This window comes from Erythrolamprus reginae, chromosome 3, assembly GCF_031021105.1.
Source record: "Erythrolamprus reginae isolate rEryReg1 chromosome 3, rEryReg1.hap1, whole genome shotgun sequence".
Lineage (NCBI taxonomy): Eukaryota > Metazoa > Chordata > Lepidosauria > Squamata > Dipsadidae > Erythrolamprus > Erythrolamprus reginae.
In genome coordinates, this window is record NC_091952.1 from 188,931,587 (window position 1) to 188,956,424 (window position 24,838).

At 41.9% G+C, this 24,838-nt stretch overlaps 1 protein-coding gene across 2 annotated transcripts in view; it reads right to left on the reverse strand.

Annotated features, from left to right (window-relative positions):
• Positions 1–24,838, reverse strand: part of TSHZ1 (teashirt zinc finger homeobox 1) — a 102,678-nt gene that overhangs the window by 46,509 nt on the left and 31,331 nt on the right. Inside the window, exon 2 of one of the 2 annotated variants that reach the window (XM_070747441.1) lies at positions 7,099–7,156. The exons of the other annotated variant lie outside the window; for it this stretch is intronic. Within the exon in view, the coding sequence (XP_070603542.1) occupies positions 7,099–7,150 (52 nt within the window). The 5' untranslated portion in view covers positions 7,151–7,156. The remainder of the gene's footprint in view (positions 1–7,098; positions 7,157–24,838) is intronic. 2 annotated transcript variants of the gene reach the window in all.

The window sequence follows — 24,838 nt, forward strand, 5'->3', positions numbered from 1 at the left end:
CCTCCCATACACAAGGCTGCCTCCCATACACTGCACCAGAGAGAGAAACCCAGGTGGGTGAGAGGGGGGAAATCTCTCGCTCCTTTGACAGAAAGGTGGCTGTACTGCTACCTGGTTCCTCTTGCTTCCCATGCTGAAGGGCTCCCCTCTCCTCTCACTTGCTCGCTTTGTAGCCGGCGCCTTTCTTTCACTGTGGTGACTCCTCAGTTTGGCCGAAGCCAAGTTGATCCAGCCGGGGTAAAGCACCCCCTTTTGCCTTTCCGCACCCAAATGCTCCAGGAGGCAACCTCGCGATGGGTTTATAGGAGATAGCGTGAGGGAGTCACCACAGCAAAGGAAAACACTCCATTCGCTCTCGACTGCCAAAGCCTCCTTAAGCACCTCTGGCAGCCCAGAAAAGCCAGAGATGGCTGGGATTAAAGGGAGAATCGCAAAAAACTGGCCGGGCCTTTGTGCTGCTCTCAAATTTCTTGGAAAAATTTTTCCGGGCTTGGGTTCTTAAGTAGAAAGTGGTTCTTGAGAAGAGGCAAAAAAATCTTGAACACTCAGTTCTTATCTAGAAAAGTTCTTAAGTAGAGGCACATCCAGTGGGAAAGCATTTTTAAATTCCCTGATATTTCTTTGACATTTCCCTGTAACTTGTGATCTAGTTAAGGCATAGTCATAGATGACGTCATACCAAATGGCTAAACCCTGCAGTAATATTGGTAGCTGAGGAAGCAAGTTGTTGCCACAGTTATGCTAATTTTTGCTTGATTCTGCCAGGCAGCATGATCCATTGTTTTTTTACATGATTTTTTAACATAGTTTTTCCCCGACTTTTAAACATTTTAATAGTTTTGTTTTTTCCCCTGATTTATTCCATATTTTAAACGAATTCCCTGATAATTCCCTGATATATCCCGAATTGCATTTCCCTGTTAATTCCCTGATTTCCAGGTTTGCTGGACACCCTGAGAAACAGGCTGGAATCTAGCCTCCATTCTGACTGATCAACCTGAGCCCTACTCAGCCAGTCTGCTTTGACATTGGCAAATCCCCCTTTGTGCACCATTCTCAATGACAAAAGGTAAGCCACCGCCTACTGGCACAAGGAGTCCCATTTCTGCATGAGCAGCTTTGAGCAAGCCCTCCTCCCCCCGGATGACTGATGTGAGCCTTTGTGACAACATTGTCCATCAAAAAGAGGACATGGTGACCCCATAACCAATCTTGGAAGGTCTTTAGGACCAGACGGATAACCTTGAGCTCCAGCCAGTTGATGTTGTGCTGGAGTTCTCATGAATTCCACCAGCCCTGGGCCATGCTGGAGCCAAAATGGGCACCACTGCAGGGAAGGCTGGCATCTGAAGTCACCAACAGTCTTACTTGATCCTGGAAATAGCAGCCCTTCATGATGGTTTCCAACACCCATCAAGTACCACAACACTTCCAATGGGATTCAAAACCTGGTGAGAGACCAGCTGTGACCAGCTTGCTAGTGCAGCAGCAGGAGCCATTGGAACAGTCTGGCATGGAAGCAGGCTATAGGAACAATATCCATGCATGTGATCATCTTTCCTAATAGCTGCAACAGGAGTTATGATCATCTTTCTTAATAGCTGCGACCTTTCTGGCCATGCACAACCAGCCTACTAGGCACGGGATGCTGTCCTGTTGCTCCTGAGAAAGAAAAACCTGACCTGAGACAGTGTCGATTAGGGCCTCTAATTGGACCAGTCTTGTGGAAGGCACCAAGTCACATTTCAAAAGATTTACAGAGAAACAGTGGTCTCTTGGGGTCTGGACTGTAGTACAGTGATCCCTCGATTAGCGCGGGGGTTACGTTCCAAGACCTCCCGCGCTAATCGATTTCCGCGTTATAGTGGTGCGGAAGTAAAAAACACCATCTGCGCATGCGCGCCATTTTTTCCATGGCAGCACATGCGCAGATGGTGGAGTTTGCGTGTGGGCGGCGGGGAAGACCAAGGGAAAGTTCCTTCGGCCGCCCAACAGATGATCTGCTCCGCAGCGCGGAAGCAGCGAGGAGCCGAAGATGGGGTTTCCCCGTTGCCCAGGCAAAGGGGAAACCCCATCTTCGGCTCCTCGCTGCTGCCGCGCTGCGGAGCGGATCAGGTGTTGGGCGGCTGAAGGAACCTTCCCTTGGTCTTCCCGCCGCCCAGGCAAAGGGGAAACCCCAAGATCGCTTGCCGCTTGCCGTATTGCAGCTTGGAGCCTTGCTTCGCCTCCTTCGCTGCAATACGGCAAGCGGCAAGCGATCTTGGGGTTTCCCCTTTGCCTGGGCGGCGCTGGGGCCATGCCGAGCCGCTCATCTAGGGGGGCGTGGACCGGCAAGGTGCCCTCCGCTCTCTCTCTTTCTCTCCCTGTTACCGGTGTGGTATAAGAGAGAGAAAGAGAGAGAAAGGAGGGCGACTTGCCAGTCCACGCCCCCCTGGATGAGCGGCCCCGCATGGCCCCAGCGCCGGACTCCGCCGTTGCCTCCGCCCTTGTTCGGCTCTGCAGCTGAGAGGCCACGTCCACCCCCTCCTCGGTGTCCCCGGCGCCCAGCGTCCCCACGCCGCCTCCACCTCCCGGTAATGCGCCCGACCTCTGCCTCTCTCTTTCTCTCTCATATACCACGCCGGCAACAGGGAGAGAAAGAGAGAGAGAAATGATAGAAAAAAGGGGAGAAAAAAAGAGAAATGAGAAAATGATTGAAGCAGAGAATGACAGGAAAGAAAGAGAAAGAGACAGAGAAGTGACTCTTGGTGATGACGTATGATGTCATCGGGTGGGAAAAACCGTGGTATAGCAAAAAAAAACCGTGGAGTATTTTTTAATTAATATTTTTTGAAAAACCGTGTTGTAGCGTTTCGCACTAATCGAGACCGTGCTAATCGAGGGATCACTGTATCTCTTTCTGCCAACCCTCGGGTGGAAGCCTGGATCAGTAGATCGTCCAAGTAACAATGGATCCTGAGACAGAATCTGCAAGCACAGCCATGACCTTGGTAAACAGTAATGTATCAACAGCCCAAAGCTTCAAGGGGCGGTGCGAGAAGGCACCAATTGGCTGACCCAGCAGAGGCCTTCAATCAGGGAAAACTTTGAGGGAGCCTCAAACGCAGTGCCCAGGCTCAGCTCCAAAGATTGGCTGATTCAGCAGAGACATTCATTCAGGGAACACAGTGAGGCAATCGAGGATGAGCCTCGAACCCAGTGCCCAGGCCCAGCTCCAAAGGCAATACCTGGCTGCCCACTGAAGTGGAAACGCTGCCCAAAGAGTAAATGGGCCCCAAAGTGGTTGTTGTTAAGTAAAAATCGCCAAAGGTGATTGCTCAGACACTGTGCTGACAAAAAAGAGAGAGAAACATAATAGCAACCATACCAAAAAAATGGCAGTCTAAATAACCATTGGAGGCAAAATGGCATCCGTGCAAAAACAAAAGAGGCAGATAGCAGGGACGCTATTGCAAAGCAACGCCAACAAAAGTGACTGCATGCCCGAAACTTGTTACTGGACATGACTAACCCTGCTGTAAACCATGAGTGATGGCTAAATTAACCCAAGCAGCCAGCTCCATTGCCGCCGTAACACACTTCAAGGAAGCAGGTTTGATAATAACTGGCAGCACAAACAGGCAGAGGTAATTCTCTCAGGAGAATGGCTCCAACTTTGAACAGGGCAAAGATGGTAAATGCCCTGCTCCTCAGTGTGGTCCCCACAGCCAGCCCCAAACAAGTCATAGAGTAGCCTGTTTGGGTACCCAAAAGCAGCACAAGGCAGGCACTTACATGTTTCTCGTACTTGTATTCAAAGAAAAAAAAATGTCATTCAGGGAAAATAAAAATAAAAAGTCAGAGAAAGTCCATTAGAAGGATTAGGCAAAAAACCCAATGAACAACCCAATGCTCACAGGAGCTGAAGGAAAAGTGTCCATGAGCTGAGGACTAAGTTGAACAACTAAGGAAATGTCATCAGGGAGGCGGATCCTCAGAAAATTCAACCCAGTCCATAGAGAAACCTATCCTGGACTCTTCCTTTGATGTGAGGGAAAAGAGGTACTCATGAACTCCCGTTATGGAGCAGCTTACTGTTTGGACCACCTATTATCCTCTATAAAATAATCTTATTTTTTGGCATCTTGTGAAGACTTCTCCATTCAGCCAGATCTTTTAAATACAGATTGGTCTCTCAAGTATAAAAACTATATTTTTAACTTTGGGATGCTATACGTTTTACTTTGTTGTTATATTTTAATGATGCTTTTCAATTTATGATTCAATATATTGTTTTGTATTTAAATTGTTTTTATGTTTGTTTGTTCATTTCATGTTGTCAAAAGAATTTTATGTTATGAGATACCAGACCAAGGTTGCAAATAATAAATAAATAAAAGTACATATTTTAATTATTTGGACATTTATAATACATTACTGGTGAATTCAATATACTGTTTTGTATTTAAATTGTTTTTTACGTTTGTTCATTTTATGCTGCCAAAGAAATGTTATATTATGAAGTACAGATGAAGGTTGCAAATAGGTAAATCAAAGCAAAGTATTTTATTATTTGGTGGTTTATAATAATACTGATGATATAGTGAAATTTTAATATAAAAACATTTTACAAGAATTATTTTGACAAACATATAAATTAAGGTTATTCATTTAAAATAAGTATCATTACCAACATTGTCAATAAATCAGTCCATTGCCTAGATTCAGTGCCCTGTCATAATCTGTCCATGCCAGTGATGTCGAACCTTTGACACATGTCAAAGATAGCACAACCACAAATATTTTCAAAACTATGTCCTGTATTCATGCAATTTTCAGAGGTTGTAGAGGCCACAGGAGAATGAAGTGTTCTCTAGCACAATCTGCAGATGTCGTGCAAGAGGACCATGCTCTCATATGACTTCCAGAGCATCTCAAAATTACAGTGATCCCTCGATTTGCGCGTTCTCGATTAGCGCGAAACGCTGCAACGCGGTTTTTCAAAAAATATTAATTAAAAAAATAAAATATTAAAAAATAAAAAATAAGTCCACGCTAGTTCTCTCTCTCTTTCTCTCCCTGTTGCCGGCGTGGTATATGAGAGAGAAAGAGAGAGGCAGAGGTCGGGCGCATTACCGGGAGGTGGAGGCGGCGTGGGGACGCTGGGTGCCGGGGACTCCGAGGAGGGGGTAGACGTCTGTTCCCTGAATGGAGACCGACGGCCGCTCAATCGGGCCGGCAGGGAACAGAATGGAGCCTTCAGCGGCGGGGCTGGTAAGGGGGGGAGCCGAGGGGGGAGCCGAGCCCAGCCCCGTGGCATTCGCTTTCCTCCTGCCGGCAGCCGACTGATCGTGGGCTCCTTCGCAACCTCGGAGAGCTTCCTGGTTTTCGTGAGCTTTCATGCCCTGGAAGCTCTCCGAGGTTGCGAAGGAGCCCACGATCAGTCTCGGCTGCGGGTGGGAGGAAGGCGAATCCCCCGTGGGCTCTGTTACATCTTCCGCTGCCAGCCAGGCCATGCTGGCGGCAGCGGAACAATCGCTGGCTGTCAACTTTTCTTTTTAAAACTGGGCAGGAGCTGACTTGCCTCCCCAGTGCTAAAAAGAAAAGTTGACAGCCAGCGCTGCGACTGACGGAATGCTGAGCCTCCCGTTTTCTCTCCCCCCCCCTCGCCCCTTCGCCTCCCTGTGTTCCTAGGAGAAGTGCTGGGGATTGAGGCAAGACAGACCTTCTGCTCCTCACCAGCACTTCTCCTAGGAACAAAGGGGGGCGAAGGGGCGAGGGGGCGGAGAGAGAACGGGAAGCTCAGCATTCCGTCAGCCGCAGCGCTGGCTGTCAACTTTTCTTTTTAAAACTGGGCAGGAGCTGACTTGCCTCCCCAGTGCTAAAAAGAAAAGTTGACAGCCAGCGCTGCGACTGACGGAATGCTGAGCCTCCCGTTCTCCCCCACCTCGCCCCTTCCGGTTTCGGCGTTCGGCAACGGAGTCCGGCGCTGGGGCCATGCGGGGCCGCTCATCCAGGGGGGCGTGGACTGGCAAGCGGCAAGCGATCTGGCGGGAAGACCAAGGGAAGGTTCCTTCAGCCGCCCAACACCTGATCCGCTCCGCAGCGCGGCAGCAGCGAGGAGCCGAAGATGGGGTTTCCCCTTTGCCTTTACCCCATCTTCGGCTCCTCGCTGCTTCCGCGCTGCGGAGCAGATCAGCTGTTGGGTGGCTGAAGGAATCTTCCCTTGGTCTTCCCCGCTGCCCACACGCAAACTCCACCATCTGCGCATGTGCGGCCATGAAAAAAATGGCGCACATGCGCAGATGGTGGTTTTTACTTCCGCATCCAGTATAACGCGGAAATCGGTTAGCGCGGGAGGTCTTGGAACGTAACCCCCGCGCTAACCGAGAGATCACTGTACATGAAAATGGAGGTTTTGGAGGCCACAAAGGCCACAAAAGAGCATTCTCCAAAACTGCTTCAAGAACGAAGGCCTCGTGCAAACTAGAGCAGCCTCAAGTACAGATTTGCAGGTCTGTCAACATTTTGAAAATGGTACCTGAAGGTAAGCAGTGCTTGGAAGATCCCGTGGAATGCTCACGCCCCTTGAGGAATGACAAAAGGTGGCCTCTTTGAGTGGCAGCAATGGCTCTAGGGCTAAAGTCAAGGGCCTCTACTTCATGTTCAACCTCAGTGCTGCCACGGAACGCTACTGTTTAAGGTTGTCTTAATGGTAAGAGATGGAGAATTTTTTAATAGTTTGTTCAGTGGGAGTGACACATCAATTGGGTCACGTTAGGAATTTTCCAAATTTTTGACACATCAAGCGCAAAAGGTTTGCCATCTCCAATCTGTTCTGCCTTACAACTTGCTAATTTGCCTGGACACTACTGCAGTATTCCATTTTAAATCTGAAGGCAGGATTATAGTTACTTGTAATATATTGCCAAGCAAGCTTGCAACTGAAGAGGAAAGGAAGAAAGCAAGCCAGTGTATATGCCAGAGTTTCTGATTATTGACAACATTAAAATGTGTGAATTTCAACCCCCAGAATACCCAGCCAGCAATTCTGAGAGTCCACATCTTAGCTGCCAAATTCAGAAGCAGTAGTATAGATAAAAGGGGTGTTGGTCTTACCTGATATGCTCCGTCTGTGTGTGTTGTGGAAGAGTCCAAAAAGTCCTCCCATCTCAGCCTGTGTGAGCAAACAATATGCAACTCTTCTAGGATCACTTTAAAATTATTTCTGATCCTTTCTAGCCATCTAACCCATTATCTTCTCCAACTAGCCAATCTTTCCAAGTATTTTTTTCCTTAAATCTATAGTCCATTCTCATTACAAGCCCAACATATCTGTATTTTTGTTTGCTAATTTTTGTCTAGAGACCCAGATTGCTATAGCGGATATGGCATAGGGGCTAGAAACTAGGAGATTATAGCTTCTAAGCCATTGGTGACTTTTGGCTAGTCATTCTCCCAACCTAGGAAGGAGGCAATAGCAATAGCTATTCTGAAACCTTGCTAACAAAACTGCAGTTCTCAGCAGTCAAAACTGACTCAAAGGCATCAAATAAACAAACAAAAGCCTAAAGGACGATTCATTCTTTCTGAACTAACTGAATAAGATATATCCATGAATGTTTTCTGAGTAGTTTTCTGGATTTCTTTTCCTAAACAAATTAGTCCCCTTACTTCTGAACACCCAACCTGCCTGACCCCAAGGGTGGTTATTCTTAATTTTACTATCTTAAGGTTTTTTTATCTTATTATCAAGCTTCTGTTCCAGTCAGCAAGGCTATCAGGGTTAAGTCATAGAAACATAAAAACATAGAAGACTGACGGCAGAAAAAGACCTCATGGTCCATCTACTCTGCCCTTATACTATTTCCTGTGTTTTATCTTAGGATGGATATATGTTTATCCCAGGCATGTTTAAATTCAGTTACTGTGGATTTACCAACCACATCTGCTGGAAGTTTGTTCCATGGATCTACTACTCTTTCAGTGAAATAATATTTTCTCACGTTGCTTTTGATCTTTCCCCCAACAAACTTCAGATTGTGTCCCCTTGTTCTTGTGTTCACTTTCCTATTAAAAACACTTCCCTCCTGAACCTTATTTAACCCTTTAACATATTTAAATGTTTCGATCATATCCCCCCTTTTCCTTCTGTCCTCCAGACTATACAGATTGAGTTCATTAAGTCTTTCCTGATACGTTTTATGCTTAAGACCTTCCACCATTCTTGTAGCCCGTCTTTGGACCTGTTCAATTTTGTCAGTATCTTTTTGTAGGTGAGGTCTCCAGAACTGAACACAGTATTCCAAATGTGGTCTCACCAGCGCTCTATATAAGGGGATCACAATCTCCCTCTTCCTGCTTGTTATACCTCTAGTTATGCAGCCAAGCATCCTACTTGCTTTTCCTACTGCCCGACCACACTGCTCACCCATTTTGAGGCTGTCAGAAATCACTACCACTAAATCCTTCTCTTCTGAAGTTTTTGCTAACATAGAACTGCCAATGCAATATTCAGATTGAGGATTCATTTTCCCCAAGTGCATTATTTTACATTTGGAAACATGTCCACCACTAAAGATGGTAATGAAAGAAAAGTAAACATAGGAAGGTTAACGAAATTCCATCTTCAGCCTGAAAATGGGACCAGTGTTGTTTTAAGTCTAAGTTGAGAAAATAATATCTGATATATGTTAGAATACCTTGTGCACTATTTCTCCATGCCATGGATTACATTTAATAAATTATTTTCCACATTTCAATATACTTCCCATTTTTAAGGGAGGACGTCCTAGGTCAAATATTTCTGTATTTTTGCCAATACAGTGATCCCTCAAGTATCGCGAGGGTTACGTTCCAAGACCCCTCGCGATACTCGATTTTTCGCAATATAGTGGTGCGGAAGTAAAAACACCATCTGCGCATGCGCGCCCTTTTTTCCATGACCGTGCATGCGCAGATGGTGTTTTTACTTCCGCACCTGGGAAGACCCAGGGAAGGTTCCTTCCGCCACCCAGCAGCTGATCTGCTCGGCAGCGCCGCAGCAGTGAGGAGCCGAAGATCGGGGTTTCCCCGCCACCCACGCAAAGGGGAAACCCCGATCTTTGGCTCCTCGCTGCTGCCGCGCCCGTCGCTTGTCCGCCCGCCGCTTGTCCGCCGCTTGTCCGCCGGCCGCTTGTCCGCCGCCTGCCTGCCCGCCTGCCCGCCGCTTGTCTGCCCGCCGCTTGTCCGCCGCCTGCCTGCCTGCCGCTTGTCCGCCCGCCGCTTGTCCGCCCGCCGCTTGTCCGCCGCTTGTCCGCCGGCCGCTTGTCCGCCTGCCTGCCCGCCTGCCCGCCGCTCGGTGCACGAGAGAGGGAAAGTGAGAAAAAGAGGGAGAGCAAGAGGGGGAGAGATAGAGAAAGAGAGAGAAGGAAAGAAAGAAAGAGATGAGAAAGGAAGGAAGAGAGAGAGAAGAGTGGAGTATTTTTTAATTAATATTTTCTGAAAAACCGCGATATAGCGTTTCGCAAAGATCGAGATCGCGAAACTCGAGGGATCACTGTATACCATGTTTCCTTTCTAATGTATTTTGTCACTTCTGTGAAAATGTAATTGTTCTACGTTTTATGCATCAGTATATATTTTTAAAGCAATCAAAATTCAGTATGCCAATCTGAGTTAAAACCTATAATTATTTAAAAAGTATATAACACAAAGCAGCAATTACAAAGCACAAGATCAGCAAACTAGGCATCTTTTAACATATGGTACTGCAAAATCCCAAATCGGGGAACTGACACATTTAACATGTGCTGGTAACTGTTTCATATCCACTTGAGGAAATAAAATTTCCTATATACTGTATTATTAAATCTAGTTGCACAGAAAAATCAGTCTTGCTCCAGTTAAATCTTTCTGAAATCTGTTCCCAGCCGGATGAGTGGATCTTTTGACTATGGTGTCTGAGAAATATAGTCCCACACATCTAGAGAGCAATAGTCAGGATAAGGGCACTCTGGTTTTGTAAAGCAACTAGCAGCCAGAATGTAACTCTCAAAACCCTGGATATGCACCATATGCAAAAATGTAGTTTCCTATTCTGCTGCACTGATATTTCATGCTATTATCTTCATTTCACACATGTTAATTCCAGTCAAGGAGAGTTAATAAGGACTGTGAATAAGGCAGAGTTCACAATGGAATCCAAGACATATAGCTGTAAATACTTGCAGCTAGAGTAAAATTTATTTCTGTCCTGTACATATAGTATTTGATTTTGGCCTAGTATTTGATTTTGTCAACAACAAACACATATGCACTATTATTACCTATTGAAGCCAAGTGAAAAAGTCTTTTTTTGATACTGTGAATCAATAAATGAAATAGCCTAGCATTTATGTCCTTTTCACACCCAATATTATATGCTGCTCTGTTAAAATACAACACAATATTACTAGAGTCTTAGATTTTAAAAGAGCTGATTTTAACAAACTCAGAGGGAACTTGGGAAAGATTCCTTGGACCAAAATCTTAAAGGGAAAAACAGCTCAAGGATCTTGGGAACACTGAAAAATATGATCATAAAAGCCCATACCAGCACAATATCGCTAAGAAAGAAAAACAAGAAATCCAAGGAGAAACCATTGTGGCTGCACAAGAAAAATAAATACAAAAAAATGGAAAGAGAGACACCTAACTAAGGTGACACCTAACTAGGATATCAGCAAATAGCCAGAATCTGCAAAGACGAAGTCAGAAAAGTAAAGGCTCAGAATGAACAAAGACTTGCAACAAAAGTCAAAGATAATTTTTAAAAATTTCTTCCAACATATAAATAACAAGAAAAAAAATCAAGGAATCAGTTGGTCCACTAAAGAGATATGTCGGCAGGGAAGTAACAGGAAACAGAGAAAGCACAACTGCTTAACTAATTCTTTGCATCAGTTTTCATACAAAAAGAAACTATATCCCAATCTCCCAGAAACATTACTGTAAAAAACAGACAGGAAATAAAAGTTAAAATAAGCAACCCAAAAAAAAAATAGTAAGAGAGCACCTGTCTGATTTTAATGAATACAAATCACTAGGATCGGACGGATCACATCCCAGAGTTCTAAAGGAGCTGGTAGATGTCATCTCAGAACCACTGCATCACATCTTTCAAAAATCCTTGAACACTGGGGATCTACCAGAGGACTGGAAAAGAGCTGATGTGGTTCCCATTTTCAAAAAGGGGGGGGAAACAGATCCAGGAAACTACAGACCAATCAGCCTAACATCAATGCCTGGGAAGACGCTGGAAAAGATAATAAAAAATCAGATCTGCCAACACCTTGAAACAAGTAAAGTAATAACTACAGTCACCACAGGTTTATTAAAAACAGTTCATGCCAATCCAATCTTATATCATTCTTCAATCACAGTATCTAAATTAGTAAACCAGCAAAATACATAATATACTTACACTTCAGCAAGGCATTTGACAAAATAGACCATAACCTACTTCTTTGTAAACTAGAAAAAAAGTGGGATAAACAGCTTCACCAGATGGATTCAGAAATGGCTAACAAACCGTACTCAACAAGTAGTCCTTAGTGGGTCTAAGTCCACATGGAGAGAAGTAAGCAGTGGGGTACCACAAAGTTCTGGCTTAGGCCCAGTACTCTTCAATATCTTCACAAATGACTTAGATGAGGGAACAGAAGGAGAACTTATCAAATTTGCAGCTCATACTAAGATGGCAGGAATAGGTAACACCCCAGCAGATAGGCTCAAGATCCGGATGTATCTTGAAAAGACTTGAACATTGGGCCCTATCTAACAAAATGAAATTTAATGTAGAGAAAAATAAAGTCCTACACTTAGGAAAGAAAAACCAAAAATATGCATATAAACTGGGTGAAACCAGACTTAATAGCAATGACTGGGAGAGGGATCTTGGAGTCTCAGTGGCTAACCAGCTAAATATGAGCTAGCACTGTGCAGTGGCAGCCAAAAAAGCCAATGCAATCCTAAATTGCATTAATAGAGGGACACAATCAAATCAAGTAAGGTACTAATATCACTCTAATAAAGCCTTAGTTAGACCACACCTAAAGTACTGCATCCAGTTTTTGTCACCACATTATAAAAAAGATGTTGAGACACTAGAAAAAGTAAAGAGGAGAGCAACCTGGAGAGCAATCTGGATGATTAGGGGACTGGAAACTAAAACATGAAGAACGGTTCCAGTAACTGAATATAGATAATCTAGAGAAGGATTAGGGGAGATATGATAGCAGTGTTCCAATATTTGAGGGGCTGCCAAATAGAGGAGGTCAAGCTATTTTCCAAACTACCTGAAGGTCAGACAAGGAATAATGGATGGAAGCTGATTAAGGAGAGATTCATCCTAGAAATAAGGAAGAACTTTCTGATGGTGAGGACCATGATGGACTCCTGCCGGTATGGCTAATTGTGCACAGTTCTGTGGCTCTGGTGTGCAAGCGCGGGTTCGAGCACAATTTTGCTTCCTGCACCTGTGCAGGTAGCAAAATCTCACACGGTGACTCACATGAGGTCTTTTGCGTGGAAGCATACACTAAAGCAAAATAAACTTGCCAAAACATGCACATGCCTCCCCGTGAGAGATTTTGCTACCTACAAAGGTTCAGGAAGCAAAATTGCGCTCGAACCCGCGCTCATGCACCAGAGCCTCATACAATTAGATGTACCAGCAGGAGCCCACCACTGGTGAGGGCAATCAACCAATGGAATAGTTTGCCTTCAGAAGTTGTGGGAACTCTATCACTTGAGACTTTCAAGAAGAGATTGGACTTCCATTTGTCAGAAATGTAGGAACTCCTACTTCAGCAGGGTGTTGGACTAGCTGACCTATAAGGTCCCTTCCAATTCTGTTAATCTGTTAAATTCTGTCAGTGACTTGTTTTCCATGTCATACAAGCCTGAAACACATAGGTACCTGTGGGCCAAGGAGAAATGTTATGATTCTATACCACAAAAATCTGACTCAATAATTTACATCAAACAAATAAAATTTGCATTATGCTGTCACTATAAAAATGTCACTATATTTATGCAAATTTGGTTGCTGAAGTTGCAGACACTGATATATACCTCTCCTAACAAGCTAGAGGAAGAAATCACTGTTGGTTTTTGATCTGTTGAGTTTATTTGGAGGAAATAAGTTAAAATCTCCCACACACAACTTTAACAAATAAGTTAAAATCTTTCCCATACAGAAAGCTTCTACTGTTTACTTATGTCAGACTTCTCCAACTTGATATATACTAGAGGTATTGGAATTATAACTCCCAGGTAGCACAAGCAATTTTTGAATGCTAGGTTAGAGAAACAGGGTTAGACCCTCTTGTTAGGCCAAAATGATTATCAGAACATCAAGAACTAGGCATTATGGCATGTTTTTAGTAAGTTAAAAATCCTAGGCACTCTGTATTGGCTGTGATCCATATGGCACATATGGATGTATTTCTAAACATAGTTTTTCTAACATTATAGTAATATTCTTCCTCTCCTTGGAGGTATGAACTGTCCATGTCTTTGCAGAAAGAAACCACTCACCCCTATGGTAATTCCCTTGTTTCACAAAATTTCACCATTGCTGGAAGATTAGGGGAGTAACGTGTACTCACGTGTATTTAAAATGGAAACTGCAAACTATTCACAAATAAAAAAATATGTTTTAAAACCTATAAGCTTGGATCAAACTTGCCCATCCGTGAGAATGGAATCAGGCTTGTAAAAGATCTATTCTAAAATGTTTTCAACATTACTGCCACTGTTGCAGAACTAAGCACTATCTTAAATTAAGCCCTGCTAATTCAATTACTAATCAAGCTTAAGAAACTATCTGCCTGACAATTATGCTTGGAAACTAAATAGTACCACCATGTATTAGACTGTAGCTGTCATCAAATCCAGCTAGTGTGCTCAATGGATACACTGGTTACAGGTAATGATGGTTATAACCAATTCAATCATGCTGACTTGGAATAATGGGGCTGGTAGCCTATTTGGAGGACACCATTCCACAAAAAAATGATATGAACAGATTATATAGCTATGAATACATAACTATACTGACTAAAAATGACAGAGAAAGGCTAGGGTCATGGACATCTATACTTCCAACTTTCTTACCGATATAAATGTGGAAACTATAATCCTATATACGTACATACGTATATACAAAACACCACCCTGAAAAACCTGGTTTAGACTCTTGCAATACCAACAGAAGAAATCATTTTTACAAACTAATCTTATTTGCCGTTTTTCCCCTAATTAATAAAATTCCTCGTTTTCTTTCCGATAGAATAATAGCTTGTAATATTTTGATGAAAAGTATTCAACCATTTTCAGAGATTTACAATTACAGTACAGTATATTCAAAATCTCATAATACAGTTTATAATGAACTTTAGTGCATAAGCCCAGATTTTTTCCTATTTTTTCTCAAACTGTATCAGTAGCTCTCCATTGGCTTCAACTCCCCATTAAACTAGTTAATTTAGCTGTGCAAAAGAGAAAAAGGCAGACAAGACAGTGGGCATTTTCACGCTAATGAGTGATGTAACCTCCTGAATCAGTATAAGACTTTCCAGCTAAATCATGTAGAGTGGGATAACTAAAGTTGGCTAACTGTTGGGTGGCCATCTCAACGTAGGGTTGCAAACTGCAATGGAAACTGAGAAATATAGGGAAACTGATACATAGCCAAGAAAATTTAAGTCTGTCATTGTTCATCAGAATTGACATCAGGAATAGAAAAAATAGGGCTGAAGTGATTGTATACATATGCTACAATTCTTCCCCAGATAAAATAATAAAAATATGGTTATTTCAGAATACTGTTAATATAGAACATGAAAATATGACTTTGGATTTTCTTTAAATAAAATAGTGAATGTCTACTTTCCTTTCCGGTTTTGAACGGGGGAAATGATTGTATGATAGAAAATAAGGAGATAAAGTGGTAAGGGGGAAGGAAAAGATAAAGAGAAAAATAGATACAGAGGAAGCTGCTAGCACTGAAAAGGGCATATCAACACTTTTTAATAATCCTAGATTATCTGGTTTTACTTCCACAATAATGAATAATGAAGTGTTAAAAAAAATATACATCATTAATTGTGGTGGGGTTGTGTTGCTCTGAAAGGAGATGGACTACTTTTATATCAGTACATTTAGTAACAATTTAAGTCATATACTCAGAATCAGTAGGAGCCAGATTTTTGTAGTTGACATAGAAACCAGGAGTTTTAGGCATAGCTGACTGACTTAGGGCCAGTCACTCAGCCCAATCTATTTCACAAAGTTGTAATTACTTTATGAGGAAAATGTAATAAAATGAAAGTAGAGCTATGGCTATTATTTAATGTCCTGTCCTTTCCATATTCCAGAGAAAGCCAAACTTTCAGCAGCATTTTTAAGGAGGCAGGAACATCCCCAATAACTTTGAGTAAGCTATTCATACTTGTATCATTATGTGGCAGAAATAAATTATATAGTGTATCTATTCTGACTCCACATTAATATTATCTGCTGAATTGGCACTTAGAAATTCAAGAGTTATTAACTACAGGATGAAGATAATAATGTTTCTTCTGGATTTTTAATCCTAATCTTTGTAAGGAAAATAAGGGTGGTTCCTTGAGATAATTTGTATATTTGATCAACCATCAGGTAACTTTGAGGCTAGGTAGTTCTTTTCAGTGCTCTTAATCACAAAAGACAAAAAATTTAGGCAATCCATTATTTACATGTAAAGAGGTTATAATTAAATAATTACCTTAGTAACCAATTTATTCACTTTTGTTGCATTTCTTTGGTTCTGCAGGGAGTAATGCAGCAAATTCACACCTTGATAGCAAATAACGTATGATGGCATACATGTAGTACTACATATTTATTGCAGATAAGGACTAATTTTTCATTTACTCATCCTACATCCAAGCACATATTGATTTTTAATTTTTTTTCATGGACTAAAACAACTGGATCAAATTCCTATCAATTTTGTCTCAGAACAAATTTCCTCTATTTCCTGGTCTAATTTGTTCAAAAACCTAACAATTCTAGAAATGTAGATCATTAACCATACTTGTTTCTTATTTAAAATTAGCATATGACCCAGCACTGACCAGGTATTTTTTCATTCTAATCCCCCCTACCTCCTGCGTATGTGCACCCAACCTACCCCAAGCTCGTTTTGACCTAACAGGCCTCCCTGCAGACTCCTGTGAGTCAAAACGGGGCGCAGGATGGCTTGTGCTAAACCCCTTTGCACTCCTATGCCCTCCATGCATATGTGGCAGAGACCCAAGTATTAACTGGCCCGCGGGAGGCACACAAACACGCATGGCAGAGCCGAGCTGGGCTCTGTGTGCCACCTGCGTACCAGGATACACACACACACCGAGTGAAGTTAAGGATTGCTTACCCCCCACGGTATTTTTTTTCAGAGTAAGTCATCTTTCCAATTGCATGCACAAATGGGAAAGTGAAACTCTGCAAACTGAACCCTCCACCAAAAGAATTTTTGACCGACATATCTCAAAGCCTTGGGAAAATTAGCTCTTTCACCCAGTGGAAAGATGAATTCAGGGAATGTACCATGAAGGCAGGTCTAACTTCACAACCACCTTATTCTTATGGAAAACACATAACCTGAGTTGACTGATAACATCCCCAACTACGAAACCCTTCTAGCCAAAGGGATTGCAACCAAGAACAGGACTGTGAAGGAAAGCTCTCACAGAGGCATTGGCTTACCTGAATGGTCTTCTTTGTGCACTGCGGACAGAATCCAAGCACGGGAACAAACTCTGATTGGTTGTTAGGGACTGAGTTTAAATTTAGCTTGAAGTATGCCCTCTATCTTCTTTACTAATCAGTTTTCAAATGAAGGCATAGACAAATATCTGATATAGTACAGTCCAGTAGTAGGTGCTGCGACCCTGAACCGCACAAAACCAGGTGGGTTTGGACTCTCCAAGCAGCACACAGAGAAGACCGTTCAGGTAAGCCAATGCCTCTTTCTCCTGTGCACTACTAAGGAGAATCCAAGCATGGGATATACCCAAGCTCAACTGTCCAGGGTGGGAGAAGGTTGGTCCGGGGGAGCAGAAGTGAAGCAGACTCTCTGTAGTACCTGCCTGCTAAAGGCAGCCTTGGCCGAGGCAAACAATTCCAGTTTGTAATGTCTGATAACTGGGGAAGGCGAAGACCCTTATCAGCTCTGCATATTTCTTCAGTGGAAGCTGTGCGGCACAGGCCACTGAGGTGGCGGCATTATGGGTGGAATGTGTGGTGATCCTGCCAGGGACAGGCCTGGACTGGCCCTCGAAGGCCATGGCGATGCACGCTTTAAGCCAGCGGCTGATAGTCTGGCTTGCAACCCATGGAAGCTGGGAGAAATGCGACAAAAAGTACTTCAGTCTTTCAGATCAAAGCCATCAGACAGATATAGATCCAAAGAACCCTCCTGACATCCAACTTAGGCCAATGGTGTTCCAACTGGTATTTCAGGTGGGGGGGGGGGGAATGAGGCAATATCGCTTTCTGTGCCCAATGAACCAGGAGTTCACTTTAGTAAGGAATTAGGGGTCTAGGCATAAGATGACTCTGTCTGGGTGGAAATGACACAAGTCTTGGTGCATGGAGAGTGCTGCCAGTTCAGAAACCCTCCCGACTAATGTGATCGCCACCAGAAAGGCTGTTTTGAAAGTCAGGAACTGGAGCGATATCGTCCTCAACAACTCAAATGGGGCGGATGTGAGCAGCTAGAGGATCAGAGAGAGATCCCAGGAGGGGTATCTATGGACAACCTGAGGCCTCAAATTAGCAGCTCCTTTAAGAAAGCTGAAGACACTGGGATGGTAGTATATGGATGAAAACTGTCCAGAACCATGGACAAGGCGGCCACATGTTGACGGAGAGTGCTGGGTGCCAACCCCTTCTTTCTTTCTTTCTTTCTTTCTTTCTTTCTTTCTTTCTTTCTTTCTTTCTTTATTTATTTATTTATTTATTTATTTATTTATTTAGATTTGTATGCCGCCCCTCTCCGAGGACTCTTATACCCCATCTGCAAAAAATCCAGGATCTGGGGAATGGAGACTGACAGCCACTGTCACTGAGCACAAAATTTACTATAGGCTGACCACGTTGTGTTGTAAATGACGAAGCGAGCCTTGTGGCCTCCAGTCCTAACTTGAAGAAGCAGCCGAAATTGAGAACTGCTGATATCGCTGGAATTGGTCAAACTTCACCACAGCAAAATGGGCTGCAGAGCAGAGGTGACCCCTTACTGCTGCTAAAGCTTTACTCCATACTTAACGAGTTTAGCCAAGGTGGGACAAGGACTCTAGCTGCCTCCAAAGTTAGATGGTGGTGATTCTTGCTGGCGTACCAGCTAACCAGCCCACCGCCAGCAGCAATAATGTCTCCTCGAAAATGCCCTCTATAAAGTAGAGAAAAAATAGGCTGAAGGATAGAGTCCAAGCTGAGAAAAAAAGGTTAGTCACTGTAAAATCAAAAGAGTGGAGACAAAATACAAACATCCCTTCTACTCGACTGAGTTTTGAAAACTGACTAGTAAAACAGAGGGCATATTTCAAGCTAAATTTAGAATCAATCCCTAAGAACCGACCAGAGTTTGTTCCCATTGTTGAACTCTCCTTAGCAGCGCACAAGAGAATGGTATGTTTCATGAGTGCCTTGAGTATTTTGTACAAATCCTAGTTACAGAAGCTGGGGATAGCTGGGGGATTTAGAAGCGCCCCCCTACCTCTGCCACCACCACTCATTTTACATTTTCTCAAACTGGGTATGGGAATGGAACATAAATCCCTAAGCTGGACCATGCTGCACCTCCTTCTCTGTGGCCTCCATACCAATATTCCCTCTAATTTTTTTTCGGTGTGGGCGGAAAAGCACAGTGTCTGAGCGGCAGTCCCTTTGGGACTGGGTGGCACAGAAGTATAAACAAACAAACAAACAAACAAATAAAATTAAATTAAAAAATAAATTTTCATGCCTCGGCACCTGATTTTTTTCCAAAGATGTCACCCAAGACAACTTATTGTGTAATTATTTGGGGCTCAGTGCTGGGGCATAATATGGTCCCTTCCCACTATGTTATTCTGTTATTTTATATTTCAATTAATATCATTATCCTCTTATAAATCAGATAGGCCGTCATGCCTACTCCTCCTTCTTATACATTCTTCTTAAAAGAAACAAAAAAAACTAGAAAAAAAAATTTTTTATTAAAAGAAATAATAAAACAAAACCAAAATCTATTACTATTAAAACTAAAACAACCAGCAAAACCAAAAACACAACTATTAAATAAATCCATGCTTTAAAACCTTCATTTCTTAAATATTTGTCATAGTATTATAGTAATCTAATAATACTATGAAAATCTATCTCAACACCAATGCATCAATTAATACTGTATATTTCCATATTTACTTTTCTATAATTTCATTCAATATTTCTGAGCTCAATTAATTTTTAGGACTTAGCGTTTACTATTATTCTCTTCTATGGCTGAAAAACGTGCCTTGCCACAACGCGCTACATGTCCGTGAGTTCCTGGCCAAACACCAGGTGCCAACGCTGCCGCACCCCCACCCCCCATAGACCTGACGTCGCCCCAGCAGACTTCTTTCTGTTCCCTTGGATTAAGGCAACCCTGAAAAGAACCCGTTTTTCATCCATAGAAGAGATCCAATCAGCTGTGGCGAAGACCTTGCAAGAAACATTATTATTGCATTTAGGCAACAAAGATTTATCATTCATTTGTAAGTTGTCTCATTATTAGACAACTAGAGTCTGCAGAGAGGGGTGGAATACAAATCTAATTATTATTATTATTATTATTATTATTATTATTATTATTATTATTATTATTATTATTATTAAACTTATTGAACAACTAGACCGGAACAATCTAGAACTGAACACACTCAAAACTGTAGAAATGGTGATAGACTTTAGGAGAAACCCTCCCATCCTACTACCTCTCACAATATTAGACAAAACAGTATCAACAGTAGAGACCTTCAAATTTCTAGGTTTTATCATATCTTAAGACCTAAAATGTTCACCTAACATCAAAAACGTCATCAAAAAAGCACAACAAAGAATGTTCTTTCTGCGCCAACTCAGGAAGCTCAAACGGCCCAAGGAACCATTGAGGACCTGTATACTGCACGAGTCAAAAAGAGGGCTGTGAAAATATTTACTGACCTTTCGAATTCTGGACATAAACTGTTTCAACCTACCCTCAAAACATCGCTATAGAGCACTGCACACCAAGACAACTAGACACAACAACAGTTTTTTTCCTGAACACCATCATTCTGCTAAACAAACAACTTCCTTAGCACTGTCAAACTATTTACTAAGTCTGCACTACTATTTCTACTAGTTTTTTCTCATCGGTCCTATCACCCATTTCCTCCCACTTATGACTGTAACTTGTTGTTTGTATTCTTAATATTTTTATTAATATTGATTGTTTTGTCATTGCTTATTTGACCCCTATGACAATCATTAAGTGTTGTACCTCATGATTCGTGACAAATGTATATTTTTCTTTTACATACAGAGAGCATATGCACCAAAGACTAATTCCTTGTGTATCCCATCACACTTGGCCAATAAAGAATTTTATTCTTAACACTTACTATGATCATTACTTATAAAAAAGCCTATTGTTATTGTAGGGCAAATTGAGACAACCTATGGGTACAAAAGTGTGTGCTATCCATTTTTTTCAAACTCTTGCAACATGAAAAATTACAAAAACTGAATATGTTATCTACTAGAAAGATTAAAACTAATTTTGTTTACTATAATTAAAATTAGTAACTCTCAATTTCCCCATATTACCAAAACAATTTACAGTGATCCCTCTATTATCGCGAGGGTTCCGTTCCAAGACCCCTCACGATAATCGATTTTTCGCGATGTAGGGTTGCGGAAGTAAAAACACCATCTGCGCATGCGCGCCCTTTTTTCTATGGCCACGCATGCGTAGATGGTGGAGTTTGCGTTCCCCGCCGCCCACGCAAAGGGGAAACCCCGATTCGGCTCCTCGCTGCTGCTGCGCTACCGAGCAGATCAGCTGCTGGGCGGCCGAAGGAACCTTCCCTGGGTCTTCCCCCTCTTGCTGGCGGGCGGGCGGGCGGCGGGCATCAGTGAGGAGCCGGGGTTTCCCCTTTGCGTGGGCGGCCGGGAAGACCCAGGTTGGGGGTTCGGGGGGGTGCTGGGAAGCCCCCCAGGCCGGCTGCGACCTTTTAAAACAGCCGCGCCGCTTCCCAGCTGACTCCCGAAGCCAAACCCGGAAGTGGTTTTTTTTTTTAAATTAATATTTTTTTAAAAATCGCGATATAGCGTTTCGCAAAGATCGAGATCGCGAAACTCGAGGGATCACTGTATACATTTTGTAGTAATAGTATCAAAATAATTGCCACTTTCATAATCATAGTGTTTGTTATCTATTTATTAAATTTTGGACATCTGACTCCATCACAGGATTATATGTAATATATAGTATACAGTGGTACCTCTACTTATGAACTTAATTCGTTCCGTCACCAGGTTCTTAAGTAGAAAAGTTTGTAAGAAGAAGCAATTTTCCCTATAGGAATCAATGTAAAAGCAAATAATGCATGTGTTTGGGGAAACCACAGGGAGGGTGAAGCCCGTTTCCTCCCAGGAGATTCCTGGAGAGGCCCCACGGAGGCTTCTCCCCAACTTTTCCGGTTACACTTTCAGAGGCTCAGGTTTGTAAGTGGAAAATGGTTCTTGAGAAGAGGCAAAAAAATCTTGAATAGACGGTTCTTATCTAGAAAAGTTCGTAAGTAGAGGCGTTTGCAGGTAGAACTGTATTAAATTACAACTGTACAACTGTATTAAATTACATCATCAAACACAATAGTCAAAAACTGCTCTGTTCTCTCTCTTTATAAAGCTTCCTGATAACTTAGAGTACTTTCTTAGCAGGCTGGGGGCTACAAAATTACTGTCATGGAAAGTCCCCTTTCCTACTAAATAGAACTTACAAACATTTTTCTGATATTGAAAAATCATGTAAACCTCTTTCCCCGTTGTGCCAAAGTTACATGCAGATCAATTCTCTTCAAATGCTGTCTAGAGTCCTCAGTATCAAATTACGAACAAGACAAATTGAATTGTTTGAATTTTCAGAACAGTGATACCCCATATTCTTACTTTTAATTCTTGAAAATATCAACTAATGACCAAGCATATACAAAAATTACATAAAAAGAATGAGGACTGACCTCTCTTCTTTCCTTTGATTCAGTAATAAGGGCTAGGGATAGCGAAACATGCTCAAAGGGATGCTGTATGTAATCGGTTTCTCAGTGTGCCTTCTGTAAAACAGGAACATTAAACATGCCACTGGCTAGTTGAGGACAAATGAGAAAAACATTGTTAAAAACTTTGATCTAATGGTCTGACCATAGTTCTCTTCTAATAAGAACAGCACCTGACCAAAATTAGAGTTTTCAGAAATTATTATTATTTACAGGCATAGAACCTATATATGGTTTGTTAACAGTTTTTGTTCGCATTTAAACCATCAAAATAATGGCAAATAATATTTTTATTCTAATGTTATGCATAATACTATAACTGAGTTAACACAAAAATCATACTGAATGTGATAAATAATAAGTTTTCTCATTGATTCAAAGCAAACAGTTGCTTGTTTGATTTTGTATCAACTAAAAGTTGATAGATGACCCTTAAGATGGATAACTATAATAAATCACCTCATTGAGATACTCAGGAAGAAAAATGAAAAACAATAGTTTTCTGCATTCTGTAATATGCCATGATAAATATGCATAGCTTTTGGATATACAGTGTGAGTACTGAAATTAGAAACCTTTCTGAAATCTTTACTCAGAGTCCATTCTGTAAGATACTGAATGTTCACGATAATGTATTCCATTGTCAGAAAAATGCAGAATACCAGAAGCTGATGTCAGTAAACATAAAGCAGAGATAACCTACAGTATATTTCTGTGTCATCAAATACTGTAGTCTTAATCAGAAAACAACAGTCTTATATCATGTGTAACTGTAGCCCAGATTTACATGCATTAGTAATGGTAATGCTGTTATTTACTATAATGAACTTTAGCCAACATTGCAGAGGTTATGATAAATATGAATTTGATAAAGTACTTCCTATTTATAAACATGTTGAATTTTTTTTAATTTATAAAATTTAATGCAAGCTACATGGAGTAACTGGGATAGAATAGAACTGACAACCCAAACCTAAATTCAGTTAAGCCAAACTGTTAACATCTAAGCCCATTTCTTCCCTATTAAATGGTAAATCAAGTTGATCTTAAACTCAAATATTTACAAATCTTTCACTTTTACCGATCTTATTTCCAAGCAATTAATTTGAAATATATCTTATTGCAACTATTTCATCTGGTGGCAGTGAGTTGTTTTTCTTTATCAAACCTCATTATGTACACTTATTAATATTGGCAGCATCCTACCTTAAACGCATATTACATTTCTTTTCTTCCATGTCTGAAGGCAAACATGCTTATAAGAATAGTAAACCAACAAACAACTAGCAGCAAATCCCACAGTACAAGAACTGCAGATTTCATGATATTATTCCAAAAGTTATTAAAAGTAGAAGATACGATAACAAAAGGCAAAAAGATTACACATAGGTAAGGCTACAAAGACAGGTTTTGGAATACATTCTTGGCAGAGATTACCAATGAACGAGTTTGCAAGTGGTAAGAGCTGAGAACATCCTTAGCACCTGGTTAGGGCTAGAAAGAAATATTGGGAGCAAATAGAGAATGAAAAAAAAAATCAAAGGCAGGGTTAGGAATACATTCTTGGCAGAAATTAACATTGAAAGAGCTTGCAAGGGGTAAGAGCTGAGAACATTGTTAGCACCTGGTTAGGGCTAGAAAAAAACTTACTCAGAGTAAGTTAGACTTAAGCAAAGACTTATGGCTTGGGAAACATTCTTCACAGAGAGAAACAATGAAAGAGACTGCATGGTAAGAGTTGGGAAGATCGTTAGCAGCTAGTTAGGGCTGGGAAAAAAGCTACATTCAGTGTATAAGACACACCCTAATTATCAGCCTATTTGGGGGAGGAAAAAGGTGTGTCTAATACACCCCAAAATACAGCAAATACCCTTTATTGTTCCATATGATAGATTTTCTTTGTTAGTTAGAAAAGGGGCATAGGCCCCACCTGACATGCCTCTTCTACGATGGTGGATATAGCAGCCATGCATGGGTTAATCCTGTCTGCTAGGTGGTTGAACTGAGCCTTGCCAAAGCTTCTAGTGTTATTGTTTTTCCCTTCTCCAGTTTGTAATGAAGGAGTGAAGTGACAGCCATCAGCCCTAACAACACATGCCCCCTTTCCCTCATGGTGGATATAGCAGCCATGCATGGAACATACTCAAGCCAAATGTCCGATATGGGAGGCTTAGAAAGTTGGCGAGGTTTCAAGCTTTCACAACATGCTGCAATACCCTCCATCAAAAGGATGCTTCCAATGAAGCATAAGCGTTCAGTTTGTAATGTTTCACAAATAGCATGGTGTAGCTGAGGTAGCTGCTCTATATACTTCCTCAAGCGATGCTTGGGTCACCCATGCCGCTGCACTTCTGGTTCAGTGGACAGTAAGTCTAGCCAGAGGTTTCTTGGCCTGCATCTCATAAGCCCTGGCAATTGTGGACCCAATCCATCTGCTAATTGTAGAGGGCAACACCTTACCATGGAAGCTGGTTGGAATTAAATGAATAAAGCTTCTGAACCCCTGA